This window comes from Opisthocomus hoazin, chromosome 28, assembly GCF_030867145.1.
Source record: "Opisthocomus hoazin isolate bOpiHoa1 chromosome 28, bOpiHoa1.hap1, whole genome shotgun sequence".
NCBI classification, from domain to species: domain Eukaryota; kingdom Metazoa; phylum Chordata; class Aves; order Opisthocomiformes; family Opisthocomidae; genus Opisthocomus; species Opisthocomus hoazin.
The window spans coordinates 7,736,455-7,760,393 of NC_134441.1; the positions used below are offsets into that span (position 1 = coordinate 7,736,455).

Below are 23,939 nucleotides of genomic sequence, written 5' to 3' on the forward strand. Positions count from 1 at the left end.
CAGTAACTTCAAATAAATACAAAAGTTTACTGTACAAAAAGCAGGGCAAGCGTTGATCGGCCACGCCTCACGTGCTCTCTTGCACTTTTCTGATGCATTCCCGTACGCGGTTCTCCTCACAGCTGCTGTACACGCCTTCCAGCAGGACCTGAAACGAGAAAAGCATCCGTTCCCAGTGGCTTGGCACACTCGGGATCAAGCCAAGGACTAATGTTGAGGTGGGTGGAAACTGATGCTTTCAAAATACTTCTGGACTGGGGAAGCAAGTGGGCTCTTGCATGCACCATGCTGCCCCGTCCCAGGGGGAAGGGACGGGAGATGAAGCGGGGCTGGGTCCCCAGCTCACCTTCACTTGCCCTTCAGAGCAGCGATCCAGCAGGATGAGGCATTCAGTGGCTCCCTGGAGCAAGGTGGCTTTTACCGGCTCTGGCGTGGAGCCTTGGTCCGTGTGTACGTCCCAGATCATCTTCAGCAGGGCCTTGAGGAGCACAGGGAGTCTGCACGGCATCCTGCACAGGGAGACAGCAACTGTGCCTTATTCTAAAGCCTCTTCAGAAGCCGGGGGAAAGCAAGGCCTGGCGCAGCAGGTCTGAGACGCTTCAGGCAGGAGCTGCTAGCTGCATTCACGCCTGGAGCAGGACGGTAGCTGGCCCAAGATGGGCAACTGCTTCCCCGACGAGGCTGAAGAAGCTGCCTCCTTCAGTGTGCGCACCAGAGGGAGGACACAGGCCCGAACACAGCCGTGACCTTAGCACGGTGCGTCAGGAGCCTCGCAGCACGGGGCTGACTCCGCAGTTCTGCCCTGCAGAGAACGCCGGTTCAGTTTTCAGCCAAGCTGATGCTTCTAGAACAGGCAGACGCCACATCGAAGTGAGGACCCAGCTCAACTTTTCAGTTGGGTTCTTCAGCACAGCAGTAACGCCAGCGTTCCTCCCTGTGACAGATTCTCCCATAAGATTACAGGGCCTTTTCCTCAAGCAGCAGCAGCTTTGGCTCTCAAAGAGGAACGGCATTCAGGGTAGGCTTCCTACAGCCTCTTTCACCCCCAGGCTGGTACCTGGGCCAAGCGTGCTCTATGGTGCATTGCAGTGTCTCCAGTATTCCCAGTCGGGCTTCTTCCTTGGGGCCATCGCAGACTTCCAGATACCCCAGGATAACCCGCTCCAGCCTCTTCAGGTGCCGCACTATCAGGATGCCGAGTCTGCCGACACGAAGAAACACACTGCAGAGGGAGGTACGAGGACAAAGCAAGTCCCCGCAGGGCTGTGGCTGCTGCTCTCACCTCCGCACAAAGGCGGGCAGCGTCCCGGCGTACACCCGCCGCAGCGCGAGGCGATGCTCTGCCTCCATGTGGGTCAGAACCAGCTGCAGCACCTCGTCGCAGGGGGCCGCTGGTCTGGCCTGCTTCTGCTGCCACCACGCTCTCTCCAGGATGGGCAGCAAGTCCAGCAGGCACAGCAGTACTGCCTGGTTCGGTGAGAGACAGTAAATCTGGGCAATCCTGCTGATTTTTCCCTCCAAAACCACCCCCTGGCCCCCCACAGCGGCTGCAGTTCACCTGACAGACCCAACTACTCCTACTACCCGTCACCAGCCCTCTTCAGCAAGGCTGCTACCTTCCACCTGCTTTGCTATTTCCCCAAAATCTGCCGAGTTACTTTGTCTCTTGGCCACAGGCATCGGCTAGCAGCAGCCTGACTGGACTGTCTGCAAGGAAACAGGCTCTGCCTCCTCGTGCCTTAGGCTGGCTGTCCCTCGTGGGGCCGATACGCAATACCGCGAGGCAGGTTACAATGAAGTTCTGCCGTCCTACCTGGATGAGAGGGGCCTCTCGGGAGTAGAGATGGTTGTAGAGGGCGTGGTACACAACCTGAGCCCTGTTGAACTGGCACAGATCGGCAGCTGGCTGCAACAACACAGAACAGAACATTATTCTCGTGCATCACATTCTGCACCCGCTTAACCCAGTAACAGAGCAGCCTTCAGAAACCCAGGTTTTATAAAAAAAAAAACTAAAAACACCACAACCAAGCCACGACAGCCCTCACATATGCTCCACGTTAGGAACACTGCTTAGAAGAAAGTGGAAGCAGGTGCTACAGCAAATGCAGGCTAAACCCTGCCACGCAGGGGAGTGGCTGCTTTCCCTCACCTCCCCAGCTGCATCTGTGCAGCTCCACTGGTGTGACTTTAATGCTCTGCACACCACTGTCAGGCCGATGTGTGAATCGGCTGAGTTCAGAGGGCGGCAAAGCAATTCGTTGCTTCGTGTTAACAGACGTAAGGACTACAGATACTTAAACACACAGGGACCGCATGGAGGACAGAGCAGAGCTGCCAGGTTAACAGCAGAACCAGGATGACAAGTTAAGGGTGCTAACAGGCATCCAGCCCACCCTTCCTTCAAACACCACCCAGGAAGGGATCTAACTTCCCAAAGCCCTTACCACATTGAGAATGATATGATGCAGGCAGCGCACACCCAGGATTTTATTCTCCTCCCGGTAGTCATCCGAGATGAGCAGCGACGGCGGGAGGACACGCTCCAGGTAATGGCTAAGCCAGGGCCGGCTGACGTGCGGCAGCGTCCAGGAGAACACGAACTTGGTGGCAGGGTTACGCTTCCAAGTGTCTCTGGAAACACAAACATGAGCTCAGTGAACGATGGGACCAACAAATGCTCATTTCCTACGCATCTGGGCCTCTCAGCTGACAGTAAGCCTGACCAATTCCCCCGCCTTCCATTACTGGGGTATTTGTAGAGCTCTCGGCCCTGTATTTCTCACTGAGTGTCCTGTAATGCCTGAGCTCACACAGTTTCCCAAGTTTCCAGCCAAACACGCCACCCTCTCCACCACTGCCCTCCCCTTCCTACTCACTTTGTTAACTCCTGCTTCAGGAGCTCCATCACTGCTGCAAATCTTCCTTCCTCATCTTCGCTCTTTCCCCGAAGGAATTCAGCCACCGACCCGCAGCCTGCAGCCTGGACCAGCGATGCCAGCAGCTCCTGTGCCACCGACTGAGACCTCGCGTTTGTCCAGGGCCTCTCCACAACGTGCGTTGCAGCAAAGATGTAGATGGGTGCCATCACACGGCGCAGGATGGGACCCACCACACGGACACCCAAAGACTCCTGGGTCTTGGCAGCTTCCAGTTTCGCGAGCAGGTGCAGAAACACCGAGCCAACGCCTGCCGCTCTCTCGGCTGCGGCAGCGTACGCCCCGTCCTGACTGGGGAGCTCCGCACCCTCCTGCTCCTGCGCCGGGGGTGCCGCGCAGCCACTCAGCGCGGCCACCAACCCGCCCAGCGTGGCGGGGCTCAGGCCTCCCAAGAGCCAGGGGCAGCCCGCGGCCTGCACCAGCGCATCCAGCTCCCGGAGCTCGCCGGCGCTGGGGACACGGCCGGCCCCCGGGGAGAAGAGCAGCGCGGCCCGGGCCAGCACCTGCTCGGCCGGGGGCACGGTGGCGGGCGGCTGCTCCAGCCCCAGGGCCCGCACTAGGCCGCCGAGCTCCATGGCGCGACCGGGACCGCTTCCCACCCCGCGGGGTCACCTCCCCCGCTCTAAAACCCCTTCAGACGCAGCCCCGAGCCCCCGTCCCGGCGCTAACAGCAGCAGCAGCGCTTTGAGAGCCGCCACAGACCCCCGGGACCCCCCACAGCACAGCTACCGCCTCCCGCCAGGGTGCCGCAAACCGCGCCGCTGTCGCAAAATTCCAGCCTTGCCGTAAAGGCGGCTGCGGGAGGGGGCGTACCCGCGCGTGAATAAATTAGCATGGGTAATGAATCACCGGGACGCAGGGAAAAGCGGCCGCGCGGCCCCGAGGGAGGGCAGAGGGAGGCTGCGAGCGCGCGGCCGGTTGATGCGAAGGGGTCCGCGCCGGGAGGGAGCTGGAGAAGCGGCGGAACCCCACGCCTCGCCGTGAGCTGGGGGTGGGAGGCGCGGCGGGGCCCCGGGGAGCGGCGGTGGGGGGCTGATCCTTCCGGTTCATAGCGCATGATGAATGGGAGTGGCACGCGGCTGCGTGACGTGTGCGCCCTGCGTTACGACGTGGCACAGCCCCTTCTGAGCGCCGGGGGGTCCCCGACACCGCTGCTGGCGTCACTTTGCTCGTGTGTCCAAAATCAGCAAAATCTCCAGATTTGGAGGTTTGGGTGAGAAGTCCTTTCCCGTTCCCCCCCCCCCGCCAGCGCTGACGGCTCAGACCGGCTGCGAAATTGTCCATTTAATCGTTTTTTTTACACAAAAATGTGCCCCCAGCCCTGTGTGGGCGTCCGGGGGGCTCCGGTACAAAAATACTCTGTGCAGGGGGGAGCGGGGGGGGGGCTCGGCTCCCCGCGGGGCGAAGGGACAAACCGACCCCAGGTCCCCGACGCCAAGCAGCCACCCGCGAGTTGGCAACCCCAGCGCGGCGAGCCCCAGTCTGCGGGGTGCGGGGACGCCGGTGGTCCCGCGACGGCTGGCGGCGAGGAGCGGGGGCTGTCGGCTTCACACCAGCTCGTCCAGGAGGGTCCCAATGCCGGCGCGGGGCTGCGCCGGAGCCGCCATGGGCTTGTTGCACATGGGGCAGACGCAGCGCACCTCCAGCCACTTCAGCAGGCACCTGCGGGGCGGGAGCGGGGCTGGCTGGGTGGGAAGGGACCTTCCCAGGCCACCCAGTCCAACCCCCCGCAACGAGCAGCGGCATCTTCAGAGCCCCGTCCAACCCGGCCTCAAACGTTTCCGGGGTTGGGGCATCTCCCACCTCTCTGAGGAACCCGTTCCAGCGCCTCACCACCCTCACTGGAAAAAAATTCTTCTTTATGTCCAGTCTGAATCTCCCCTCTTTCAGCTTAAAACCATTCCCCCTCGTCCCATCACTTCAGGCCTTGCTAAAAAGCCTGTCCCCAGCTTCCTTACAAGTCCCTTTTAAACACTGGCAGCTGCTCTCAGGTCTCCCCGGTGCTTTCTCCTCCCCAGGCTGAGCAGCCCCAGCTCTCCCAGCAGAGGGGTTCCAGCCCTCGGATCATTGCTGGGGCCTCCTCTGGCCCCACTCCCACAGCTCCAGCTCTGCCCTGTGCTGGGGACTCCAGAGCTGGATGCAGGACTCCCAGGGGGTCTCACCGGAGCGGGGCAGAGGGGCAGAATCCCCCTCCTCGCCCTGTGCCCACACTGCTGGGGATGCAGCCCAGGGCACGGTTGGCTTTCAGGGCTGCGAGTGCTCACGCCCAGCTTTTCATCCCCCGGCACCCCCAAGTCCCTCTCGGCAGGGCTGCTCTCCACCCCTTCACCCCCAGCCTGCGCTGACACCACGGGTTGCCCCGACCCAGCCGTGTCGACCGCACCAAACCCCCCTCCCCGCAGCCCTCCGCCGGCCGCCATGGCCGTACTCACTTTCTGTGGAAGGCGTGCTGGCACGGCAGCACCCCCAGCTCCTCCTTCACCTTAAAATCTTCCAGGCAGACGGCGCAGGTCTGCTGCGGGAGGTGAGACGGGGTGTGAGGGTGGGTGCCAACACGTGGGACCCAGCGCGACGCCCGCACGTGGCCCTGCTCCCACCAGAAATGCCGTGGCCAGGGAAATCCCGTGGCTGCGGTTCCTCTTCCCAGGTATTTCCAGCTGGGAGTTCAGCCTGGTTCCCAAAACGTCCCCGGGGAGGGGGTTTCCCTCTCGCTTCCCAGATGCTGGCCCCAGCCTCCCCGCGAGCCGCCTTCGGCCCCCCGGAGCGGAGGGGAGATCGTCCCCGTTAGCCCCAGCTCCCTCCCAGCCCAGAGCCAGTACCGCTCACCCCGTGCAGGTTCAGCCTCCGGGCATCGCCTTTCAAAACCACCTGAGGGAGAAAAGGAGGCAGAGGATTTACCGTCAGCAGGGATTTTGCCAGGAGCCCCAGTGGGAGCTGAGCTGAGCCCGGGCGCAGCAGGCAGCGTGTCCCATCACGTCGCTTTCAAAAGCACCCAGCCGGGACGAGCAGCATCAGACCCGCTGCATGTGTCCCCCCCCTGCACCCACCGCCCGCTCGGCCCCGAATCGCTGTGGGTAGACGCAGAAAACAACTCTCGACTTTACCTCCTTGTACCCGAACCGCTCGCTCTGCGCCTGGTGCCGCAGTTTGCTGGAGAGGGGGAGAAAAAGGCACCGTCAGTTCTACAGCATCCTCGAACAGTGCACCAAAAACATTCGGGAGGCCCCTGAAACCAGGGGAACGCGCTCTTCCCCCCCAGGATTCGGGGGTAGGCAGCTCTGAGGCTGCGCTTGTGCAAGAGCAGTCCGAGGCCGTGCCCCGGGCCGAGCAGCACCGCGGGGCCCTGTTCGGGCAGGAATCGGCGGAGGGGAGCGATAAGAGCTGGCAGCCCCGGTTGTTTGCCTTAGGAAGTCGTTCGTGGCGCAGGAAACGCTGTATTTCCAGTGCTCGCCCGTCGGCAGCTCCCAGCCCCGCTGTGACCTTGGCCGGGGCGAGGGCGACGGGGAAAACCGCCTGGCAGCGAAACCCAGCGAGACACGGGGAGAAGGGGAGCGCTCGCAGCCTTCGCTTGGCCTCCAGCCGAGGCTCCACGCCGTGCTTCCGCAGTCCCAAAAACGGCTGAGAGGTGCAGGGGACATCGGCGGAGCCGGGGCATCCCGCAGGGACGGACCGAGCCAGACGGGCCCTGCAGAAACGCCAGCTGCTGCCTCGGCGCTGGGTTTAAAAATAGCTCTCCCTGAGCAGGGAGGGCAGTGTAAAGAGACATCCTCCCCCGTGCAGCCCTGCTCCTTCCCTGCCCGACACAATGAGTCCCCCCGCACGGTCCCCTGAAAAACAAGAGCCCCTTCCTGCGTTTCCTCCCCGCTCCGGGCGCAGGGGACCGCAGGGACCACGATCGCGCCTGGCTCGAGCACGGCGAGCGGCCGGCCCCGCTCCTTGGGGCAGGGAAGGGCTGGGGGTGCCCCACGGATGCCGACCCACCGCCACGGCCCCCGGCTCACCTGATGAAGTAGCAGCAGAAGATGAGGCTGAGCACAAAGACAAAGACGCCGGTGCCGAAAATGACCATGTAGATGTTCAGTGGCAGGTCCTGGAACGTGATGGGGGGCATCGTGCAGGGTTTACTGGTATAAATCAGCCCCAGACTGCAGGAGCACCCTTTGGGGGAAGAGAAAAGTCAGCATTTAGGAGGGAAGCAGGGGAAAAAGAGGTGAAGAAGATGTGCTGTGAGAGCGGAGAGAACCTGGGCTGACTCCGTCCCCTCCGGAGTTTGCAAAGTGGGCAGAAACCGACACCAAGACATCGCCTCGTGGCCTGCGAACGGGAGAGCTCCCCAGCAAGGGCAGCAGCCCCTTAGCACAGCCCAGCACAGCACAGGCAGCGGGCACCGCTGCATTTCCACAGCCACGAAACCCTTCTCCAGCAGCACAAACGTACCCCAGGCAGAATCCAGGCGTCCGGGAGAGGCGGAGGCCCCACGCTTTCATCTCCAGAGAAATACATGGAGGCTGGAAGGGGATTTAGGGAAGGACAGAGCGAAAAAAGAGCTTGAAAAACAAGAACAGTTGGTGTCTGTCATTGCTCCACGGGAGCCAGAAATGGCAAGCAGCTGGTTCATCCCCGGCGCCGGGCGAAGCGCGGGTGCTGTGCAGGAGCACGTTCAGCACCGCCGTGACCGAACCCCCTCTCCGAGCAAAGCCGTGGGCGCCAGCACGCAGCAGCCACACGCCGCTGCCTGGGCCACCGCGTCCCGCTGCGAGTCTGACCCCCAGGGGAGGCACGGAGGGGGGCATCACGCAGAGCCGCGGCCGCGTGGCCACCCCTGAGGGTCCCCACCCAACCCGGGGAAAGGCACGGAAATACCAGACCCACTGCAGCTGCCTCTGCTGGGAGCTGATGCGAAGTCAGGCTCTGGCACTAAACAAGCAGCGCTTCTTACATCTTGAAATCACGCCGACCCCACAAGAGCTGGAGCTTTGATTTCTCACCAGATCTCGCCCAGACAGGACTTTAAAGGAGAGCAGCCCCTGAGCACCATCTGCGCCCCGCAGAGCATCTCCCCCCGCCCCTTCCACCCAGCACCCTCTGCTCCCGCGCTGCGCCATCTCATCAAAAAGCTCCTACAGAAACACTTCTGGGTTTAATTACAGCCCGCGGACACCCTCCGCCTGTTTCTCACGAGAGGATGCAGTTTGCTCTCCGCCGTGGAGAGCGGCGGCAGGAAGAGAGCGGCGGCAGAAACCTCCGCACGAGCAGCGAGATCCCAGGTTCGGTCTCTGCTTTCCTCCCCACTGCGATGGGGAGAAAAGGCAGCAGCGTGCGCTCGAGAGGGGCCCCGGACATCTGTGGAGCAAGTGAGATCCTGCCCCTGGGGCTCTCAGTTCCCAGCTATTCCCAGTCTCACCAGGGCGCTGGGGCTGTGAGCTGCGCCCATGGCAGCACCGGGGCGGCTGCGCTCACCCAGCCTGGCTGCACGCAGCTCCCCGGGGAAAGCACGGACCAGCTCTGGTCCCATATAGCAGCGTCTGCAACGCGCCAGACGCAGGAGGCCGAGCAAGTTTTGCCAACTGGAAAAGCAACGCTTTGGCATCAGCCAGCTCAGAGCTCTTCCACGCTTCAAACCACGGCACGATCGCGGTACGGCCGGCACAGGCACCCACGGGAGCAGCAGAGACTTACGGCACACGCCGGTCTCTCGGGGTCCCACGTGCCCTCGGTGCTCCCGGCAGCGCTGGGATGCTTCGTCAGGTGTCTGCTTTGCGATGCGCTTTGAACTCGCTGCCCCGTCTGCGACGGCCAAAGCCGCGGTGGCCAGGGAGGCCCTCGGCCCCGGGGACCGCGGGTTGCTGCCGCGCAGCCGGAGCAGGCACCAGACGCAGGTCTGCACCGTAGGAAATGGGGTTTTCCTGCGACGGAGGGCAGAGCCACTTGCTGATCTTTGCCCCCGGTAATCACAGAGACAATTCCTCAGCCACCTCGTCCACAGAGCGAGAAAGGGAGGATTTGTTTGTCGGGTCCGGCTCTCCCAGCCTTCTGCTCCTGAGACCACCAGGTGCAGGAAAAGACAATAGGAAAGGTTGTGGGTTTTTTTTTTTTCCATTTCCCTGCTGGAAACGATTGAGAAATGCTCAAAAAAAAGAAAAAACAAAAGGTATATCAGCTCTTAAAAAAACCACTGAGCAACTAAATGAGGTAATGCCGGCGCAGACGGTGGAGGGACGCAGGCTGCAGAGCAGCTGGTGATGGACGCAGGAAGCCTCGTGTGAAGCGGGCCAAACAGAGAGCGGGGGGCTGCGGCAACAATAATGGGTCACAAGTAAAACAATAACGCTTCCTACGTGTATTTCGAGCTGAGAGCTATTCCAAGAATCCGCTGAAAAGCACCAGCCGTTCCCCTCCATGCCACGAGAGCCGCGGTGACAGAAACAGCCCCGGCCCGAGCCGCAGCCTCGTGGGAGGCGAGGGGAGAGGGGCCCGAGGGGCTGCTGCTGCCCACTGCGAGCGCTCGCCCTGCTCGAGCTGCAGCTCGTCGCCCATCAGCAAGGGCTGCCCCGGGCCCGCGCCGTGGGAAGGAGAGCCCCAGCGGCGACAAACCCTGCCCGTCCCACGCCAACCTCCCCAGCGCATCCCCCTGCGCTCGGTTTACGGGACTCAAAACGCAGCGTACGAACCCCTGAACTTCACACCCAGACCTCGCACCTCTGCATGGCGTTGTCCCCACAGTCCCCACGCTCTGCCCCGTCCCACTGCTCCACGTTAGATGCCCAAATGCCCCACCGGTGCCAACAGCTCTGTGTGAAAGCCACAGGGGTGGCCAAACCAGCAGCAGCAGAGAAAAACTGAGGTGCAACAAGAGATGTTGCAGCCCCGTGCTGAAGGAACACAGAGGAGCTGGTCTAACATATCCCTGCCAGCTGCAGCACAGCTGGTGAGGCTAATTTTAAACTCACCAGCTTAGCAAGGCTCATTCCTGTTAAATAGGCTTTCAAGAATTCACGAGCTCCAGGCTGCGGTGCCGAAGAGCGAGCGCAGCTCCGGGGAAGAGCCCTTTCCCGGCCGGGGAGCAGCCATCGGCTCGGCGGAGATGAGCAGGTCCTGCCACAAGCCCTCGAGCCGCGGGTCTCAGCGGGGCAATGTAAAAAGCGAGGCCGTCCCGACCCCGGCCAGCCCCTTCCCCTCCCGCTCCTCCCCACGAGAGCTCGCCGACGCGGTGGGCGCGTTGGCTGAGCCATGGTTTCAATTAGCACAAGCTCCTTCGCCTGACAAAGGCGTCCGTATTTTTAGTTCAAGGGGAATGCATCAAATCTGGTTTTAACCAACAGGAAGCGAAGAGCCGGTGGGCACCAAATCCAAGCTGAAAGAACTCATTTCACCAGCGTAAGTCTACCAGTTTTGTACCTGAAACGAGAATCCCTGAGGGTAGAACTATTAGAAAAATGAGAAAAGAGGGGTCACCAGACAGCTGTGAAAGCACTACAGACACGCACCGACTTTCTGGACCCATCCTACTACAGGGATGCTCAGAAAGGTGGGGTTCGTTTCACCAGCAAAGTGTTTTTCACGCAAACTGCAGAACCTCCCCTTTGCAAGGAGAAGCAGCAAGGGCGCAGTTCAACCCGTTGGGGCTGTGGGTTGCACCTCCTCCTCCTCCTCCTCCTCCTCTGACCCACACGGCTCCCTGGCAGATATAAGCACCGAGCTTAAATACCCCCACGGTGAGGACGCGCGGTGCCTCCGGCCGAGTCGGCTGACAGGGTGACCCCAGCCCTGCTCCCCATCACGACCCCCCCGAGCAGCCCGGCCGACAGCTCCGCAGGCACGGGCCCTCGCGCTCCGGCGACGTGGCACGGTTTGGCCCTCGGACACAACCGTTCGCAGCATTTGAAGTCGGGACAGACACAAGTTTCTGCCCACTCTGCGCAGGCACGGGGATTTTGCTGAGCGGAGCTTCTCCCTCACCCCAATTCTTGTTCAATAAAACAAATGGAAAACTCAGCAGGTCATTAAATAAAACCATTCTTTCTACTCCCACACAAAAGCCGTGGGCTTTGCATCGGAAAATTGAATGCAGCTTCCACACAATTTTTGCTGCGATGCTGGAACGGGCTTCCTGCGAAAGCTGCCCCCGAGCCAGGCAGCGCGTCGCGGGGGACGGCCAGCTCCCCTCCAGACACCGCTACCCGGCGACTGCCCCGAGCCGCGGCGGAGCAGCAGGAGGAAAAACTGCTGCAAAAAAGGAGCTGCAACACCCAGGCAGCGCAGCGTACGCCCGTCTGTGAAGATATGGTGAATCCGCCTACTTAGGTGAAAATCCGATTTGGTCACTGGGTCTCAGACTGCTTTACCCCAACGGCCCTGGTTCTGCACAGCCCCTTAGCAGCGCACAGGTAACCGACTCCGCTGATTTAAATCGTTGCGAGCTCAGGGCTTGAGGCCAAAATGTACAAGTCAGATGCTCACAGCTGGTCTCCTAAACCCACGTCTCGGCCCCGGAACAAGGGCAGGCTCTGTTCTCGGCGCTTCCCACAGCCGGTGCCTCGGGAAGCTGGGGAGAGCCATGGCTGCTCAGAGCCCCTGAAGGCAAAGTCTCTCCTGTTTCGGGTGTTTCTTTAACACAGCCCAGCCTGCGCGCTCTGCCGCGGAGCGTTCACACGTGCCCTGTTCGATGGCAGCCACGCTCTCGCCACATGTCCCGCGCTAACCGCCTGCAGGGCCAGCGGCCGCTCGTCCCCCGAGCCGCGCACACAAGGCGCGCGTTAGAGGAGAGGAAGCCACTGGTTTGGCATTATATTTAGCTTCAAAGGCTGTAGCCCTTTCACAAATTAAAATAACCCAGCCTTTGTTGCTCAGGCAGGGCTTTGATGGTGGAATTCCCAACGCAGCTTCTCAGCTACTCAGTCATGAAAATAAACCGCTTCTCATCCACACCGAACCCCCTCACGTGTGCAGACTCAGTTCCACGTTGCTGAGAGTTTCTCACAGCGAACACGAGAGCGAGGAGCCAGGGCCTGGTCCGGGGTCCTTTCGAAATGAGTTTATTCCCCTCCTGCGCGCAGATGAAAGCGGGTGGGCTGGTTTGGGGGGGTTTTGTTCTCATTTCCCCAGCAGGACCCGCTGCTCTGGAAGCCAGGCTGCTGCCCCGGCTCGCCCCCCCCGCACAGCCCCGGGGAGGGGGGACCGGCGGGGAGCCCCAACTCCCCCGAGCCCCACGGAGGGGCTGGGGGGGGCGGCGGGGAAGGGAGGGGGGGATGCGCGCTGCCCCCAAACCCACACCTCCCCCGGGAAAGGAAGCCGGGGGGGGGGGGAGGAGCGGCACCTCTGCCCCACCGCCCCCACACCCGCCCCTTCCCAGAGCCCCCCCGGCCCCGCTCTCACCGTTGCACCACGGGCAGGGGGGGCCGGGAGCCGGGCTGCGCCGCGCCGGGCCATGGCCGGGAGCCGAGCGGGGCCGCGCCGGGCCGGGAGCTGCCCCCCCCCACCCCGCCCGCAATCCCCGCCCCGGCCCCCCGGGGCCGCCCCCGCGGCGGGCGCAGCGCCGAGCACCGGGGGGGGCCGGATCCTCCCCCCCCCCCCCCCCGCGCGTTTCCGCCGTGCGCGTCCCCGCGGCGAGGAACTCTGCGCCAGCCAAGCCTCTGCCCCGCCGGAGCCCACCCGGCAGCCCTCCGGGGACCCCAAGGGCACCCAGCTCCCCGTGGCTCCGCGTCCCGAGATGGTTCTGGGTGCCAGCAACCCTCCGGGGACCCCAAAGGCACCCAGCTCCCTGTGGCTTGCGTCCTGGGATGGTTCTGGGTGCACCCCAAAGGCACCCAGCTCCCCATGGCTCTGCGTCCCGAGATGGTTCTGGGTGCCAGCAGCCCTCCAGGGACCCCAAAGGCACCCAGCAGCCCTCCAGGGACCCCAAAGGCACCCAGCTCCCCATGGCTCTGCGCCCCGAGATGGTTCTGGGTGCCAGCAGTCCTCCAGGGACCCCAAAGGCACCCAGCTCCCCATGGCTCTGTGTCCCGAGATGGTTCTGGGTGCCAGCAGCCCTCCGGGGACCCTAAAGGCACCCAGCTCCCCGTGGCTCTGCGTCCTGGGATGGTTCTGGGTGCACTCCAAAGGCCACCCAGCTCCCCGTGGCTCTGCGACCTGAGATGGTTCTGGGTGCCAGCAGCCCTCCGGGGACCCTAAAGGCACCCAGCTCCCCGTGGCTTGCTTCCCGAGATGGTTCTGGGTGCCATCAGCATCTCCAGCCAGGCCGCGGACTCGGCAGGTCACCGGTGACCGTCGAGGGCGGCAGGGCTGGCGGCGTGGGGCTGTGCGACGCGCCCCCACGCACCCCGCGTCGGGGATGGCAGTACCATGGGCTCCACGCGTCCTCCTCCACCGACAGCTCCAAGCGTCAGGCAGGTCCCTGCGGCCGGGCCTGTGCCGACAGCCCTGCCGAAACCGGGGCGCGTCCCCACGTCGCGCGTCGATGTCCCGGCAGAGGTGCCCGGCCGCCGCAGGCGCGCGGGGAAGGTACGGCACGCCACGGGCTCCGCCAGCGTTGGCTCTTTCTGGCTGAGCTTGCTGATCCTCCAAACGCAGCCTGCCCTCGTGCTCAGAGCCTCCCTGATCCCAGCTTTGTCAAACCGGAGCCGTGCGCGGCGTTCGGGGGCCGCTGAGCCGCCGGCTGCACAAAGGGAGCTTCGCAGCTGCAAGGAGCACAAAGCAGAGTTGCAAAATCAGACAGGAGGCATTTTACACCCTCCGGGACCTTGCCAAGCTGCAATCCCTCCCCCGCCGCCCCGCCAAAGCGTCTGGCACGTCCAACAGCCCCAGCAGCACCCAGCACCGCCGCAGAGCGCGACCAGCCCCTGCGCGTTGCCCAACGCCGCTTCCTCCTCGTCTCGGGGTCTGCAGCCCTTGCTCGGGGTGACCTCGGCCCCGCTGCCAGCCGTCCGCCTGCTGCTCCCTCCGCCGGTGCCCTTCTGGGACGGTGCCGTGCCCCGAGCACCCTGGGGCACTTCAGGGTTCCCTAAGGGCAGAGCCCCAGCCCAGGAGCACCTCACACACGCGACACCACAGCTGGGGGCCACCAGCTAGCAGTGATGGGGTGCCCCAGCACGCCCCAAGCCAAGCAGCTCACCCGGCACGGCCGTCGGGCTCCTCTCCCTCCGTGTTTACGTGCTCCCAGCCCAACATATGGCTGGGTGGTGCTTCGTGCGCGCTCAGGAAGCGGAGGAAGAATGGGGCTATAATAAGGGCGGGCAGACAATGAGTGCTGGCAGCGTGCAGGGACAGTCCAGCACCCGTGGGGCTGGTGCCACCACGGACGCTCGCTCCTGGCCCTGGCCGCCCTCCTGGGCGAGCTCAGCCCCCCTGCAAGCAGGGAAGGGGGTTTTCGCAGGCCGCAGCGGACAGCCGGCCCTTCTGCAAGCCTGGGTGGACACCTCGGTGCCTGCCTGCCTTCCGGAGATGGGCATTGCCACCTCGTGATGGCTGGTGGCCCTGGTGACTGCCAGCCCAGCTCTGCTTTCCACCAGCAGCCCCCCTTTCTGTCCCCATTGCTGGAAAAAAAGAGTGGGGAGGCCCAGCACAGGCACTGGCCACCAGTGGGGTCTGACAGGTTCAGCCCATGGACCGAGGAACGGGGAGGACTCAGGTCTACCTCAACCCAGAGGACTCAGGGTGATGCTCTCAGATGATGGTCGGGGTTGGAAGGGCCCTCTGTGGGTCACCCAGTCCAACCCCCTGCCGAAGCAGGGTCACCCACAGCAGGCTGCAGAGGACCTTGTCCAGGCGGGTCTTGAATATCTCCAGAGAAGGAGACTCTCCCACCCGCTCCTGTGACGGATCCCAGCCTGAACACGTGAAGTCTGTCCCAAAGCACACCAGGGACGGCCAAGCTGTTTCCTTAGCACTGACTTTATTTTCACAGGTTAGCACTAGGCACGGAGGACACCCAAACACTACGACAAAAGGCCTGTTTGCCTGAGCCCACACACCAGACCGAATTCAGGTTGCTACACAGACCGAAAACAAATGGGAAACGAGACAAGGAACACACAGAGCTTCAGTCTCCTGGGAGGGAGGGACAGGGCGGGCTTGGCAAACGCATCCGCCCCGTGGGAGAGCAAAGCCTCGAAGGCTTCCTGGAGCCAACAGAGTAACCTGAAACGTGGTGCTGAGCCCCTCCGGAGGCATCTTGGAGCGAGCGGGCTAGGAAGGGCTCTATGTTTGGCTTACCTAGGTGGCAATACTGCAGGTTGAGGGCCTATGCTTTACCACGAGGAATAGCTCAAAGGTCTGGGGTCCTCTTTAGCTGAGGGGGAGGCCCGGGGGCCAGCTGCAGGTAACCCATTAGCTGCCAAGCGTCTGCACCGTGAGGAAAGCCCCATCTCTGCCACTCAGCGGGCATCGGGGTCAGGCGAGCACCGCCCAGACAACGCTCCCACCGCACACACAACGCTCCCACCGCACAACCCCTCTGTCCTCCTTCACGCACTCCTCTTCAGCCTCAGGGCATTGTCCAGGGCGACCAGCTGGCGCAAGAAACCCCGGTTGGGGATGATACCACGGTGGTCCTTGACCGTCTTTATGGCTTCTACAAGGGGCATGTGGTGGCGGATCATGAGGTAGGCGAGGACCAAGGTGGCCGACCTGCTCACCCCGACAGCACAGTGCACAAGGATCCTTCCTGGGGGCGAAACACAGGGGCTGTGTCACAGCAGACCAAATTCAAAAAATACTGAGGACCCAACCGTTCGCCATGGTGCATCCTGGAGCCGTGGCTCAGGCGTGCAGCCTCTGGGGCTAGGTGCAGGGCCCCAGGTAAAGCATGGCTGTGATGCACCGAGGTCCCCCTCTTGGCAAAGGGTATCAGTGCATCGTGATCTCCCAAAACAGACTCAACGGGACCAGCCACAGCTCAGGACACAGGCTGGGGCTGTGACCAGGCGGGGCCAGTGCTCTCACCTAGCCCGTTCCCTCCTTGGAGGAGGTGATCCAGCACAGGAGACACCATCCCAGGCTAGAAACACCTCTGTTTTCTAGGATGCTTTGCAACAGGATGGCAATACAGCTTCCCACCAGCCCAGGGGAGTTTCCCCAGTAATCTTTACCACCGACCTTCATTCAGCGCTTGGTGGATGAAGTCAGCTGCGGGATAAAAGTAGGGGCTCATGTCGAAGGAAGGTGAGTCATGGGCCTCGATGCCCAGGTAGCGGATACCCGTGCCCTCGTAGTACTCAGCACCCCCCCTCCACTTGCTGTGCGAGGCGTTGAGGATGTGGGTGATGCGCAGGTGAGCCAGCTCCCGCCGGTTGGCCGCTATATCTCTGCGGAGAGTAAGGAACAGTGCAGAGATGCATTAAGTTTAGGCTAGTTAAAAGTTTCCAAGGACAGTGTCAGGGCTGTCCTGGACAAACATGTACAACTGAGAAAGCTGGATGCAAAGGAAAAATGCCAGACTCTTAAGATTCTTGAATTTTAAGTCAATTTCCCAGTCCCTGACTCCACGGACCCTTCACCTCCGCCCACCTCACCACAGCAGTGCTCTGCACCCTCTGCACAGCCGTGCTTGTCCTTCCTCCTCCGTTGTCCCAATGTACCACACCCACCACGCCGCCCTCTCCCTCACACTCCCCAACCTCCCCCTCCCAGATTTCCCCATTTCACAAAAATACCCCGAACTCCCCAGTTCTTGTCCCCTTCCAATACATACTGATCTCCCAGGTAGAGTCCTGGCCAGACCTCATCAGCATGATTACAGGCTGTCTTGCCTGTGTACAGCAACCTTTCAAGCTCAAAGACGCTGAGGATGGGGTGGTGGTTGCGCTCTTCCCGTGAGCTTCGGCTCGGTGACCTGGTGCCATTCCTGGAGAGCCTGGACAGGAAAGCCATTGGAGCTGCCGAGACCCACAAGGCATACCTGTGGGTTCGTGAAGGCCGGAGAGTGGCCTGGAGGTCACTTCTGCTGCTGCTGCCACCCACGGTCCTGTCATGGAAGCAGTAGAGATGCCATTAGAAGAACCAAGGACCTCTCACTCCGTCCCTTCTGTAGAAATACTGGCCCGAAGCAGCCAATTCTCACCTTCCTGGTGAGAGGGCTGTGTTAAGTCAGCTACCCAGAGGTTCCCAGCGTGAGACAGAGTATCACCGACACTCCCTTCCAAGAAGCAATACTGCTGGGGAGAAGCGTACGATGCCAGGGCTGGTGAGGGAAGCCAGAGAGGCAGCCAGATTGCCGAGTCTCCATAGGCTGAGGTTTTGCTCCAGCCCTGCGACTTTGGGTTGACGCCACATTGGCAAGAGATGTTCTACACAGGACCACCTTCCTTCTGAGCTGGCTCTGGGGCTTTGCCTGCCAGCGGGACAATGCCAGCTCGAGAACTGATGCTGCCAACCTGCGATCAGAAGCAATGAAAGGCGGCCAGCTCTGGGCAAGCCACCAGGGCTGGGGAGGAAAAGCCCCCAAACAGGTGGAGGATTCCATATGGCACCACGCAGAGCCTGGCCAGGACCCAGACTCCTACGAACCAGCCACAAAAGCCTGCAGGAAGGGAGAGGCAGGATTAACCCATCGAAGTACGGCAGTCCTGCTGCCGCATTTGAACATCTAGGACTGGTTTGGTGTGGGAAGAGTTAATTTCAGGAGATGAGAAAGCTCATTTTACAGAGCGGATCCTCTAGGACGAAGCTCTGCTCTCAAACCTTTAGATCATGCCGATACTTGTCACACATCTGCAAGAAAGCTCCCCGGACAGCCTTACCCACGCGGAGCAGTGAACAGTCCCTGCAGCCAGACGTTCGTCAGAGCTGCCTTTTTTTGCTCGTTTGCTGCTGCTCCACTGACAGGACCCCACACACATGAGAATACAATTCTCCTTCCCACCGTCACGCTGCTGCCCTGAGCTGCCCTGGAAGGTGTCCAAAGAGCATCCCAGCGCAGCCCTCCCAGCAGCAGCTCATTGCTGGCCACTTGTCTCTGGGACTCGGGGGAGGAAACGCAGCGACCTTGGGCTGCCCAGGCTGGATCAGAGCGTGTCTGTCTGCTCTGACATTCCCCCTAAGGCGCCAGCCAGCAGCCAACGGTGCAGAAGGAAGAAGCCTCCAGCCATTTCTCGGCAATGTGCAGAGGAGGAAAAACATTGCAAGGGCACAGGGGAGCTCAGAGCAAGTCCAGGAGGACTCATGGATGTCTCTCTCCCCGCCCCCTGTTCCAGGGTGGCAGTTCAGACCCTGCCTGGCACCCCAGGGTGCTGCACAGGAGAGGTCAGCCCTGCCCACACTGCTCGTCCTGGCACCCAGCACACCACACTCCCCAGCACGGGGTACGGGCCAGATCTCACCCTGACACAACTGCCCTGCCCGGATGATTTTTGGACTCCTCCATGCTGGGAACTCAGACTTGGCAAACCCCACCTGGAAAAGGCATTCAGCATGGCCGTGTGACAGGGCCCTTAAACCTTGTGTGACCTTGGCTGCAGCACAGCCACATGCCACCAGCCCCGGGCAGCGTTAAGAAACAAACAGAAGAAGGGTCTGAAAAAAGCAACTAAATCATCAGTATAAGGCTTTAACAAGCCAGATAGCAGACCCTCTTCTTGCTACAGTTGGCTGGAAAAATAGCAATCCACACCTATCCCGGGACGTAGCTGTAGAAACCTCAGGCCCAAAGCTGGCCTCCAGCATCCCACCCCCAACACAGCACCATGCCAGCCCCCGTAACGTGCTGTGGGGGAAGAGAAACTGCGCCACAGCCAAGACCTCAGAACAGACCCCAACGCACTCCTGGCACCCAAAACCTGCACAGGCACCGGCTGTACCCCACCCTTTCAGCAGCCAAGCCCGGGAGCTCGCACCCCGCTCCCCCGAGCACGCTCTCGGCTGCCTCCGGAGCCCCTCAGCCAGTCGTGCCATGCTTGGAGGGAGGGGAGAAACAGGCAGAGCCTGCCTAGATGCACAGAGCGAGCTCCGAAGCGGCATCGCTGACCGAGCGCAGGCTGCTCAGCCCCGCACACTCCGCAGAGACAGACAGACAGACAGACACGCAGGAGGAAGGAGACGCCCACCCCGTTACTCTACCTTTGCGAGGGCTGTGATTTCTCGGCGCAAAGTGAGTGTTGTAGTCAGATCCAGTCGGCCATGTCTTCCTGCTGCTGCCGCTGCTGCCGTAGAAAGGCTGATGTATGAACATCTATTTTAAGCCATGACATGTCCAGAGGCAGGTTTGTTTATATCATGCTGTGCATGGATGGGCAAGGGAGGAATGAGGGAGACGGACACAAATGCAGAGATCGCACGTAAGCGTGCACAGACAAACACAAAAGTGCCCATTACGACGCAGACAAAAACAACAGCAACAATAATATAGCAAAATTCTCCTGCCAGCTTTTCTCACTCCTCCAGCAAACCAAAAGCCACAGGCACGCAGAGAAGGAGAGAAGGAAAAGCTGATAAAGTGGTGCTGATGACATGATTATCCATATCATAAATCTGCAGCTGTCTCAAGAGGACGCTGCTTCACTTTTTTTTGGGGGGGTCTGGGGGGGTGGTGGTTTTTTGGGGGGAGGGGGGTGGTTTTTTTACAGTCGACCTTGTCCTCCCGCCTTGCTAGGGCGTCTTTGGCAAAGCCAGGGCTTGGTGAAATTTTCTTAATTTGCTAAAAACATAAGCTAGGGGGGTGGGGGGATGTATGTGGTGATGAGGAACTATTTACAAATTCATGTCAAAGTCAGGCAATACGTTTTTTCTGGGGGGAAAAAGGAAAAAAAGAGGAAACTCAAAAGATTGAAGCTTTTTGTTTTGACATTTTCTAAATGACACCATTCATTTCAGAAGCACTGCAATATTTCAGTTAAACATTTTCCAGGCAGAATATTCTCCTTTTCCTTTTGAAGTGATGGCTTTCAATTTAAAAGTTTAACTCAAATCATAAAGTAGGATTGTGGTGGTAAAAACAACCTAAGGAAGAACTGAAACATGCTGTTCCAGGCCAAACAAGACATCCTAAGACTTACAGCGTTCCCTGCCTCACTCCTATTTGATTAAAAAAAAGGAAAATTTCCTGTTTCGTTTTGAGCTGAACTTGTGTTGATTCCAGGATACAATGTGCGAAGCTTCAGGGATGAACTCGGGACGACCAGGTACCTGTCGTGTCCCACCTGCACTGCAGTAGGAACACATGATGAGATTTAGCTGGGCTTTTTCAACATCCATCACGGACAGCGCAGGTCCCAGCAGTGGAGCCTCAAAGCAGCACGCACCTTTCAGTGTATCACAGGCCTGTTTCCCCCCCCCCCCCCCATTATGTATAGCTAAATAACAGGGTTGTCAGGAGCTGTACTGGAGGTTAACAGCATACGTGGGTTCAAAAAGCCTTTGGACACACCTGGATTTCAGATCTCTCAGCCTTCCCCACGAAGTTCTCGATACACCTTCAGCCTTGGAAGCTGGTAGCGTGCCAGATGCTGGAGGATATGCTCAGGAAGGTGTCTGGGATATGCCGTGCTCTTGATTGCTTTCCCCAGGTAGTAACTGCTGGCCACTGTAAGAACTGGGTACCAGGGATGATGGACTTTGTCTGTTCTAGTTCCTTTGCACCTGCAGAAATATTCACCCGGGGCTAACAAGTTCCAGGAGAGACCCACACACAAGACTAACAAAGCTCTCAGAGCTGCAGATCCACAGGGTCTGCATAAGCCCTCCTGCCAGCTACACTCACCTGATCCTCAGGGAACAGAGGCTCCAGCTCCGTCCATCCCAACCATTCCTTATCAAACAGCTCTGCCGTGCGGACACCCCCAGGGTGGCTGTGCTCCATGACCACCAGCCACGCTGGGACAGCAGATGTGACATGTCAGGTAGCTACATTGCCACCAGCTCCAGGCCCAGAGAGGCAGAGCTACTAGGTACAGCCCTGCGGGCTGGCCAGGAGCAGCCTCCCCCTCTCCTGGCACGGCTTCCAAAAGCTCCTGCCCTCAAGGAATGCTGCCCAGCTGCTGGCTGCCTCTGCTCCCAGGCAACAGGCAGCGAGGAGCAGTCGCTGGTCCCACCCTTTGGCTCCTGTGCAACGCATGAGCAGCAGCACCCAGAGACCTCATTTATCCCGTTCCTCCGTGGTTTTCTCCAGCTCCTCCATGCCCAGACTCCCAGGAGCACACCGGTGACAGCGAGTGACAGAGCCCAGCAGGTCCTGGGTGAGGGCTGCCTGCGCTGTCCTCACTGAGCTAACAGTATTTCACTGCTGTGTGATGCTGCCAGCCTGGGAAAAGCCTGTCCTATATCCTGAAAAAGGGGTTTGATTCCACTTACCTGCAGAAAGGTTGAGCTTTTCAGTTCTGCCTGGCATCGCTCCTCCAAAAAAAACAGGGGTCGAGTGACCTAAAAGGAAATTTGCACTTTCACAGCTCTGCGAGACACCTTTAACACAGACAAGCAAATGCCCTCTCTCTCCCCTGCATCAAGGAATTACGTTCCCAGCAGTCTGTAAAATGTGCTTCTGAACAGAAGCGCCTACAAACCCCATCACAAAAGGTTAAATCAGAATTTAAAAAAAATACACGAAATAAAATTAGGTGGATAAATGTTTTGGCAGAGCATTGCCTGCAGGGAACTTACTGGTCATTTAAACAGAGGATTAGTAGTTGTTATGCTTTTATTCCAATAATAATACTGGAATTGCTTTGTGAAGCAGCCAGAAGTCCCCAACAAAGCCAGCGACTGCTTCTCAGATAATGAAATCTCAGATGCTTTGAAATGCCTGGGCAGCTGCATGAAGGAAAAGTGTCAGCAATCTATCCTTTTATAAGGGAAGTTTCTTAGATACAAACCAGACATCTTTGCCTCACCTCCTCTGCTTGTTTTCCATAAACATTGGTGCTGTAGCAGAGACTGAGCCGCTCCTTGCTCCCTGGTAGCATTTATCAGCTCAGTACTTGGCTTCTGAAGCTCCTGTCCTTGAAGACGAGGCCCCTCAGGGCTGGTCTGCAGGCTCGGTGGGGGCACAAACACTGTTTGGGGTTTGTCGTGCCTTTCACATACATCTTGCTCAGTTACCCCACCTCCTTCTGATCATCCCCAGGTCAGAGTCCCGTCAATCGCCTGTTTTGCCTGAACGACCCTGAGAAGTAGAAATGACTCCGAGAACTAACCACCAAGATGCAGGAAGAGAAATTAAAAGACAAACCCCCAAATTCTCTGTCCTCCTAGCAGTGATTCTCTCAAAGCTGTTCCCACTGGGAAGCACCCAGCTGCAGGACAGGACACAAAGGTGTTCTGCAACCCCACTTCCCTGCAACCTTTATCACTTTATCACTCTGTGATGCCTGAGCCCACTACCTGAGAAGGACCATCTGGTCCTCGGCAGATAAAGATTCTGTGGGAGCACAGCTACGGAGACACAGAGAGGCAGCGCCTGCCTTGCCCCTGTCACAGGCACCACCACAGGGTACCGACAGGGCTGGATAGTTTCGGGATAGCACCGCCAGAGATCTCCTGTACCCCCCGACTGGCAGGCTTGCCCGCTGCCAGGGGTGCTGCTGTGCCAACAGGGGTGCGAGGCTGGCACAGGCAGCTATGATATCCCTGTATCTCAGCTATTGTCAAAAACCGCTGTGCACAGCAGGCCTGCGGCAGCGAGGATGGAGCAGCTGTTTTCAGCTCAATTAGGGACAGAATCGGCTCCCAGCAGAGTAAGCGGAGCACCCGCTGCTCCCAGCTCGCCCCCTTCTCCCGCGCTGAGCTTGGAGCCGGGAGGAATCAGGGCTGGGGTCCGCAAAACCCACGAGGGAGCTAAGGTAAAGGGCTGCTCGGAAAAAAGTTCACAGATCCAACCACTGGAGGCTGCTCTGGTTATTCATAAATCACTGCGCCGCGTCAGCCATGGAAAACTCAACACAAGGAAATAAAGGGCAGGGGTTAGAGAGTTTCAGAGCTGCTGTCTCCTAGCTTTATACTCCCCATGCATGCAAATTCACTGTGGTCTTCACAGCTCTATTTTAAAGATCAGAGATCAATCACTTCACGCACTAAATGCTGCATGTCCAAAAGCCACCTGGAAGGCACAGGAGCCAGACTTTATTACACTCAGTCATAAACAGAAAGAATACAGACATTTCATCCAACATGTGCTGTTTGATAGACCCACTGCAGAGGAGGGGGGCAGAGGCCACAGATAGCTGTAGCATAACAAGGTAAAATTAAGCCTATGATGAGTTAACAGTCAGGGTAAGAAGGTGGCATTATTGAAAAGGGTAGTGCAGGATGGCAGAGCAGTGTTACAGACACAGACTGAAAGGGGTTTGAACAAATGTGATTTACTCGGCACTGAAACTGCCCAGGAGGAACTGCGTGCTCAGCTGAGGGGGCAATAACTACCAGCTGGGGGAGGTAAATCCACCACTCGCACTTCTCTAACTGCACCACGGACAAAGCATGGTAGAGGTGGGGTCCACTGCAGGCTGCCTCAGAATATATCGCAGAAAATCCATCTGAAAAGGCTAAGGTCATGTGGCCTGTCAATCCAAGGTAGGATCAACTCTCTATTGAAGTAATAAAGAGTAATCTTCACTCTCTACTTGCCTACATTTAGGTCAGCAACAAAAATTTCTTTTGGGGCTCCATACACGCTCCAGCAGACTGGAAGGAAATTGCAGGGCTCAAGGTGACCACCTCGCCAGGGGCTCTCGCAGGTCCAGCCCACCCTCTCCAGCCTCCTCACCCTCAGCACCTCTGGGACAGAAGCTGTGTGCTGTTAAATCCCTTCCCAGCCCTCAAATACATATCTGCTTCCCTGTGAGAAGCGTGATCAAAAGTAATAAACCCTTGGAAGAGAGGATGTGCAAGTAACACAACCCCTCTGTGCCCACTCCAGTAGCGTCAGCCAGAAAGTTAGAGCCTCGTCACTCGGTTGTATTGATTCACTGCTGGAGTCGGCCAGTTGAGTTCTGGCAATGCTGAGATATTTTCCATTAAAAGAAAGAAAAAGGAAAAAAAAAAAAGGAAGAGGAAGTAACAGGCACCAGACAGACTCAT

General features: G+C 59.4%; 3 protein-coding genes and 1 non-coding gene across 7 annotated transcripts; 1 reads left to right on the top strand and 3 right to left on the bottom strand.

Moving 5' to 3' along the window:
* Window positions 1–23: 23 nt before the first annotated feature.
* Window positions 24–3,548, bottom strand: TTI2 (TELO2 interacting protein 2). 2 transcript variants are annotated; one of them, XM_075444760.1, is made up of 7 exons: window positions 2,880–3,548; window positions 2,448–2,634; window positions 1,814–1,906; window positions 1,283–1,467; window positions 1,058–1,201; window positions 347–509; window positions 24–148 (listed from the first exon to the last, which is right to left on the bottom strand). In XM_075444760.1, exons 1-7 carry the CDS (start codon window positions 3,512–3,514, stop codon window positions 68–70), a joined length of 1,488 nt encoding a protein of 495 aa, XP_075300875.1. In that variant the 5' UTR covers window positions 3,515–3,548; the 3' UTR covers window positions 24–67. The 2 variants fall into 2 exon arrangements, with proteins under 2 accessions (XP_075300875.1, XP_075300876.1); XM_075444761.1 differs by lacking the exon at window positions 24–148 and having other exon boundaries at window positions 440–934.
* Window positions 3,549–3,974: 426 nt separating this feature from the next.
* LOC142364746 (small nucleolar RNA U13) lies at window positions 3,975–4,069 on the top strand. Its single transcript, XR_012766339.1, has one exon. It is a non-coding gene; the product is annotated as a small nucleolar RNA U13 (small nucleolar RNA).
* A 142-nt stretch (window positions 4,070–4,211) lies between these two features.
* RNF122 (ring finger protein 122) lies at window positions 4,212–12,387 on the bottom strand. Of its 3 annotated transcripts, XM_075444613.1 has the most exons (7): window positions 12,315–12,384; window positions 7,377–7,447; window positions 6,941–7,097; window positions 6,044–6,089; window positions 5,766–5,807; window positions 5,372–5,454; window positions 4,212–4,601 (listed from the first exon to the last, which is right to left on the bottom strand). In XM_075444613.1, exons 3-7 carry the CDS (start codon window positions 7,048–7,050, stop codon window positions 4,487–4,489), a joined length of 396 nt encoding a protein of 131 aa, XP_075300728.1. In that variant the 5' UTR covers window positions 7,051–7,097; window positions 7,377–7,447; window positions 12,315–12,384; the 3' UTR covers window positions 4,212–4,486. The 3 variants fall into 3 exon arrangements, with proteins under 3 accessions (XP_075300728.1, XP_075300727.1, XP_075300729.1); XM_075444612.1 differs by lacking the exon at window positions 7,377–7,447 and having other exon boundaries at window positions 12,315–12,387; XM_075444614.1 differs by lacking the exons at window positions 7,377–7,447; window positions 12,315–12,384 and adding an exon at window positions 9,890–10,079.
* A 2,422-nt stretch (window positions 12,388–14,809) lies between these two features.
* On the bottom strand, window positions 14,810–19,410 carry DUSP26 (dual specificity phosphatase 26). Its single transcript, XM_009937550.2, has 4 exons — window positions 18,990–19,410; window positions 16,627–16,899; window positions 16,032–16,240; window positions 14,810–15,600 (listed from the first exon to the last, which is right to left on the bottom strand). The coding sequence occupies exons 2-4, from the start codon at window positions 16,803–16,805 to the stop codon at window positions 15,401–15,403; spliced, it is 588 nt and encodes a 195-aa protein (XP_009935852.1). The 5' UTR covers window positions 16,806–16,899; window positions 18,990–19,410; the 3' UTR covers window positions 14,810–15,400.
* Window positions 19,411–23,939: the final 4,529 nt, after the last annotated feature.

Excerpts from the sequence above, each read along its gene's own strand:
- TTI2 (XM_075444760.1), bottom strand. The coding sequence starts at position 3,514 with ATGGAGCTCGGCGGCCTAGTGCGGGCCCTGGGGCTGGAGCAGCCGCCC. Across the intron at positions 2,635-2,879 it reads CTGAAGCAGGAGTTAACAAA|AGACACTTGGAAGCGTAACC; the intron begins GTGAGTAGGAAG and ends TTGTGTTTCCAG. Across the intron at positions 1,468-1,813 it reads GAGAGGCCCCTCTCATCCAG|GCAGTACTGCTGTGCCTGCT; the intron begins GTAGGACGGCAG and ends TCACCGAACCAG.
- RNF122 (XM_075444612.1), bottom strand. The coding sequence starts at position 7,050 with ATGCCCCCCATCACGTTCCAGGACCTGCCACTGAACATCTACATGGTC. Across the intron at positions 6,090-6,940 it reads TTCTGCTGCTACTTCATCAG|CAAACTGCGGCACCAGGCGC; the intron begins GTGAGCCGGGGG and ends CCCCCTCTCCAG. Across the intron at positions 5,808-6,043 it reads AGCGGTTCGGGTACAAGGAG|GTGGTTTTGAAAGGCGATGC; the intron begins GTAAAGTCGAGA and ends TTTCTCCCTCAG.
- DUSP26 (XM_009937550.2), bottom strand. The coding sequence starts at position 16,805 with ATGGCTTTCCTGTCCAGGCTCTCCAGGAATGGCACCAGGTCACCGAGC. Across the intron at positions 16,241-16,626 it reads GGACTCTACCTGGGAGATCA|AGATATAGCGGCCAACCGGC; the intron begins GTATGTATTGGA and ends TACTCTCCGCAG. Across the intron at positions 15,601-16,031 it reads CCACCAAGCGCTGAATGAAG|GAAGGATCCTTGTGCACTGT; the intron begins GTCGGTGGTAAA and ends TTTCGCCCCCAG.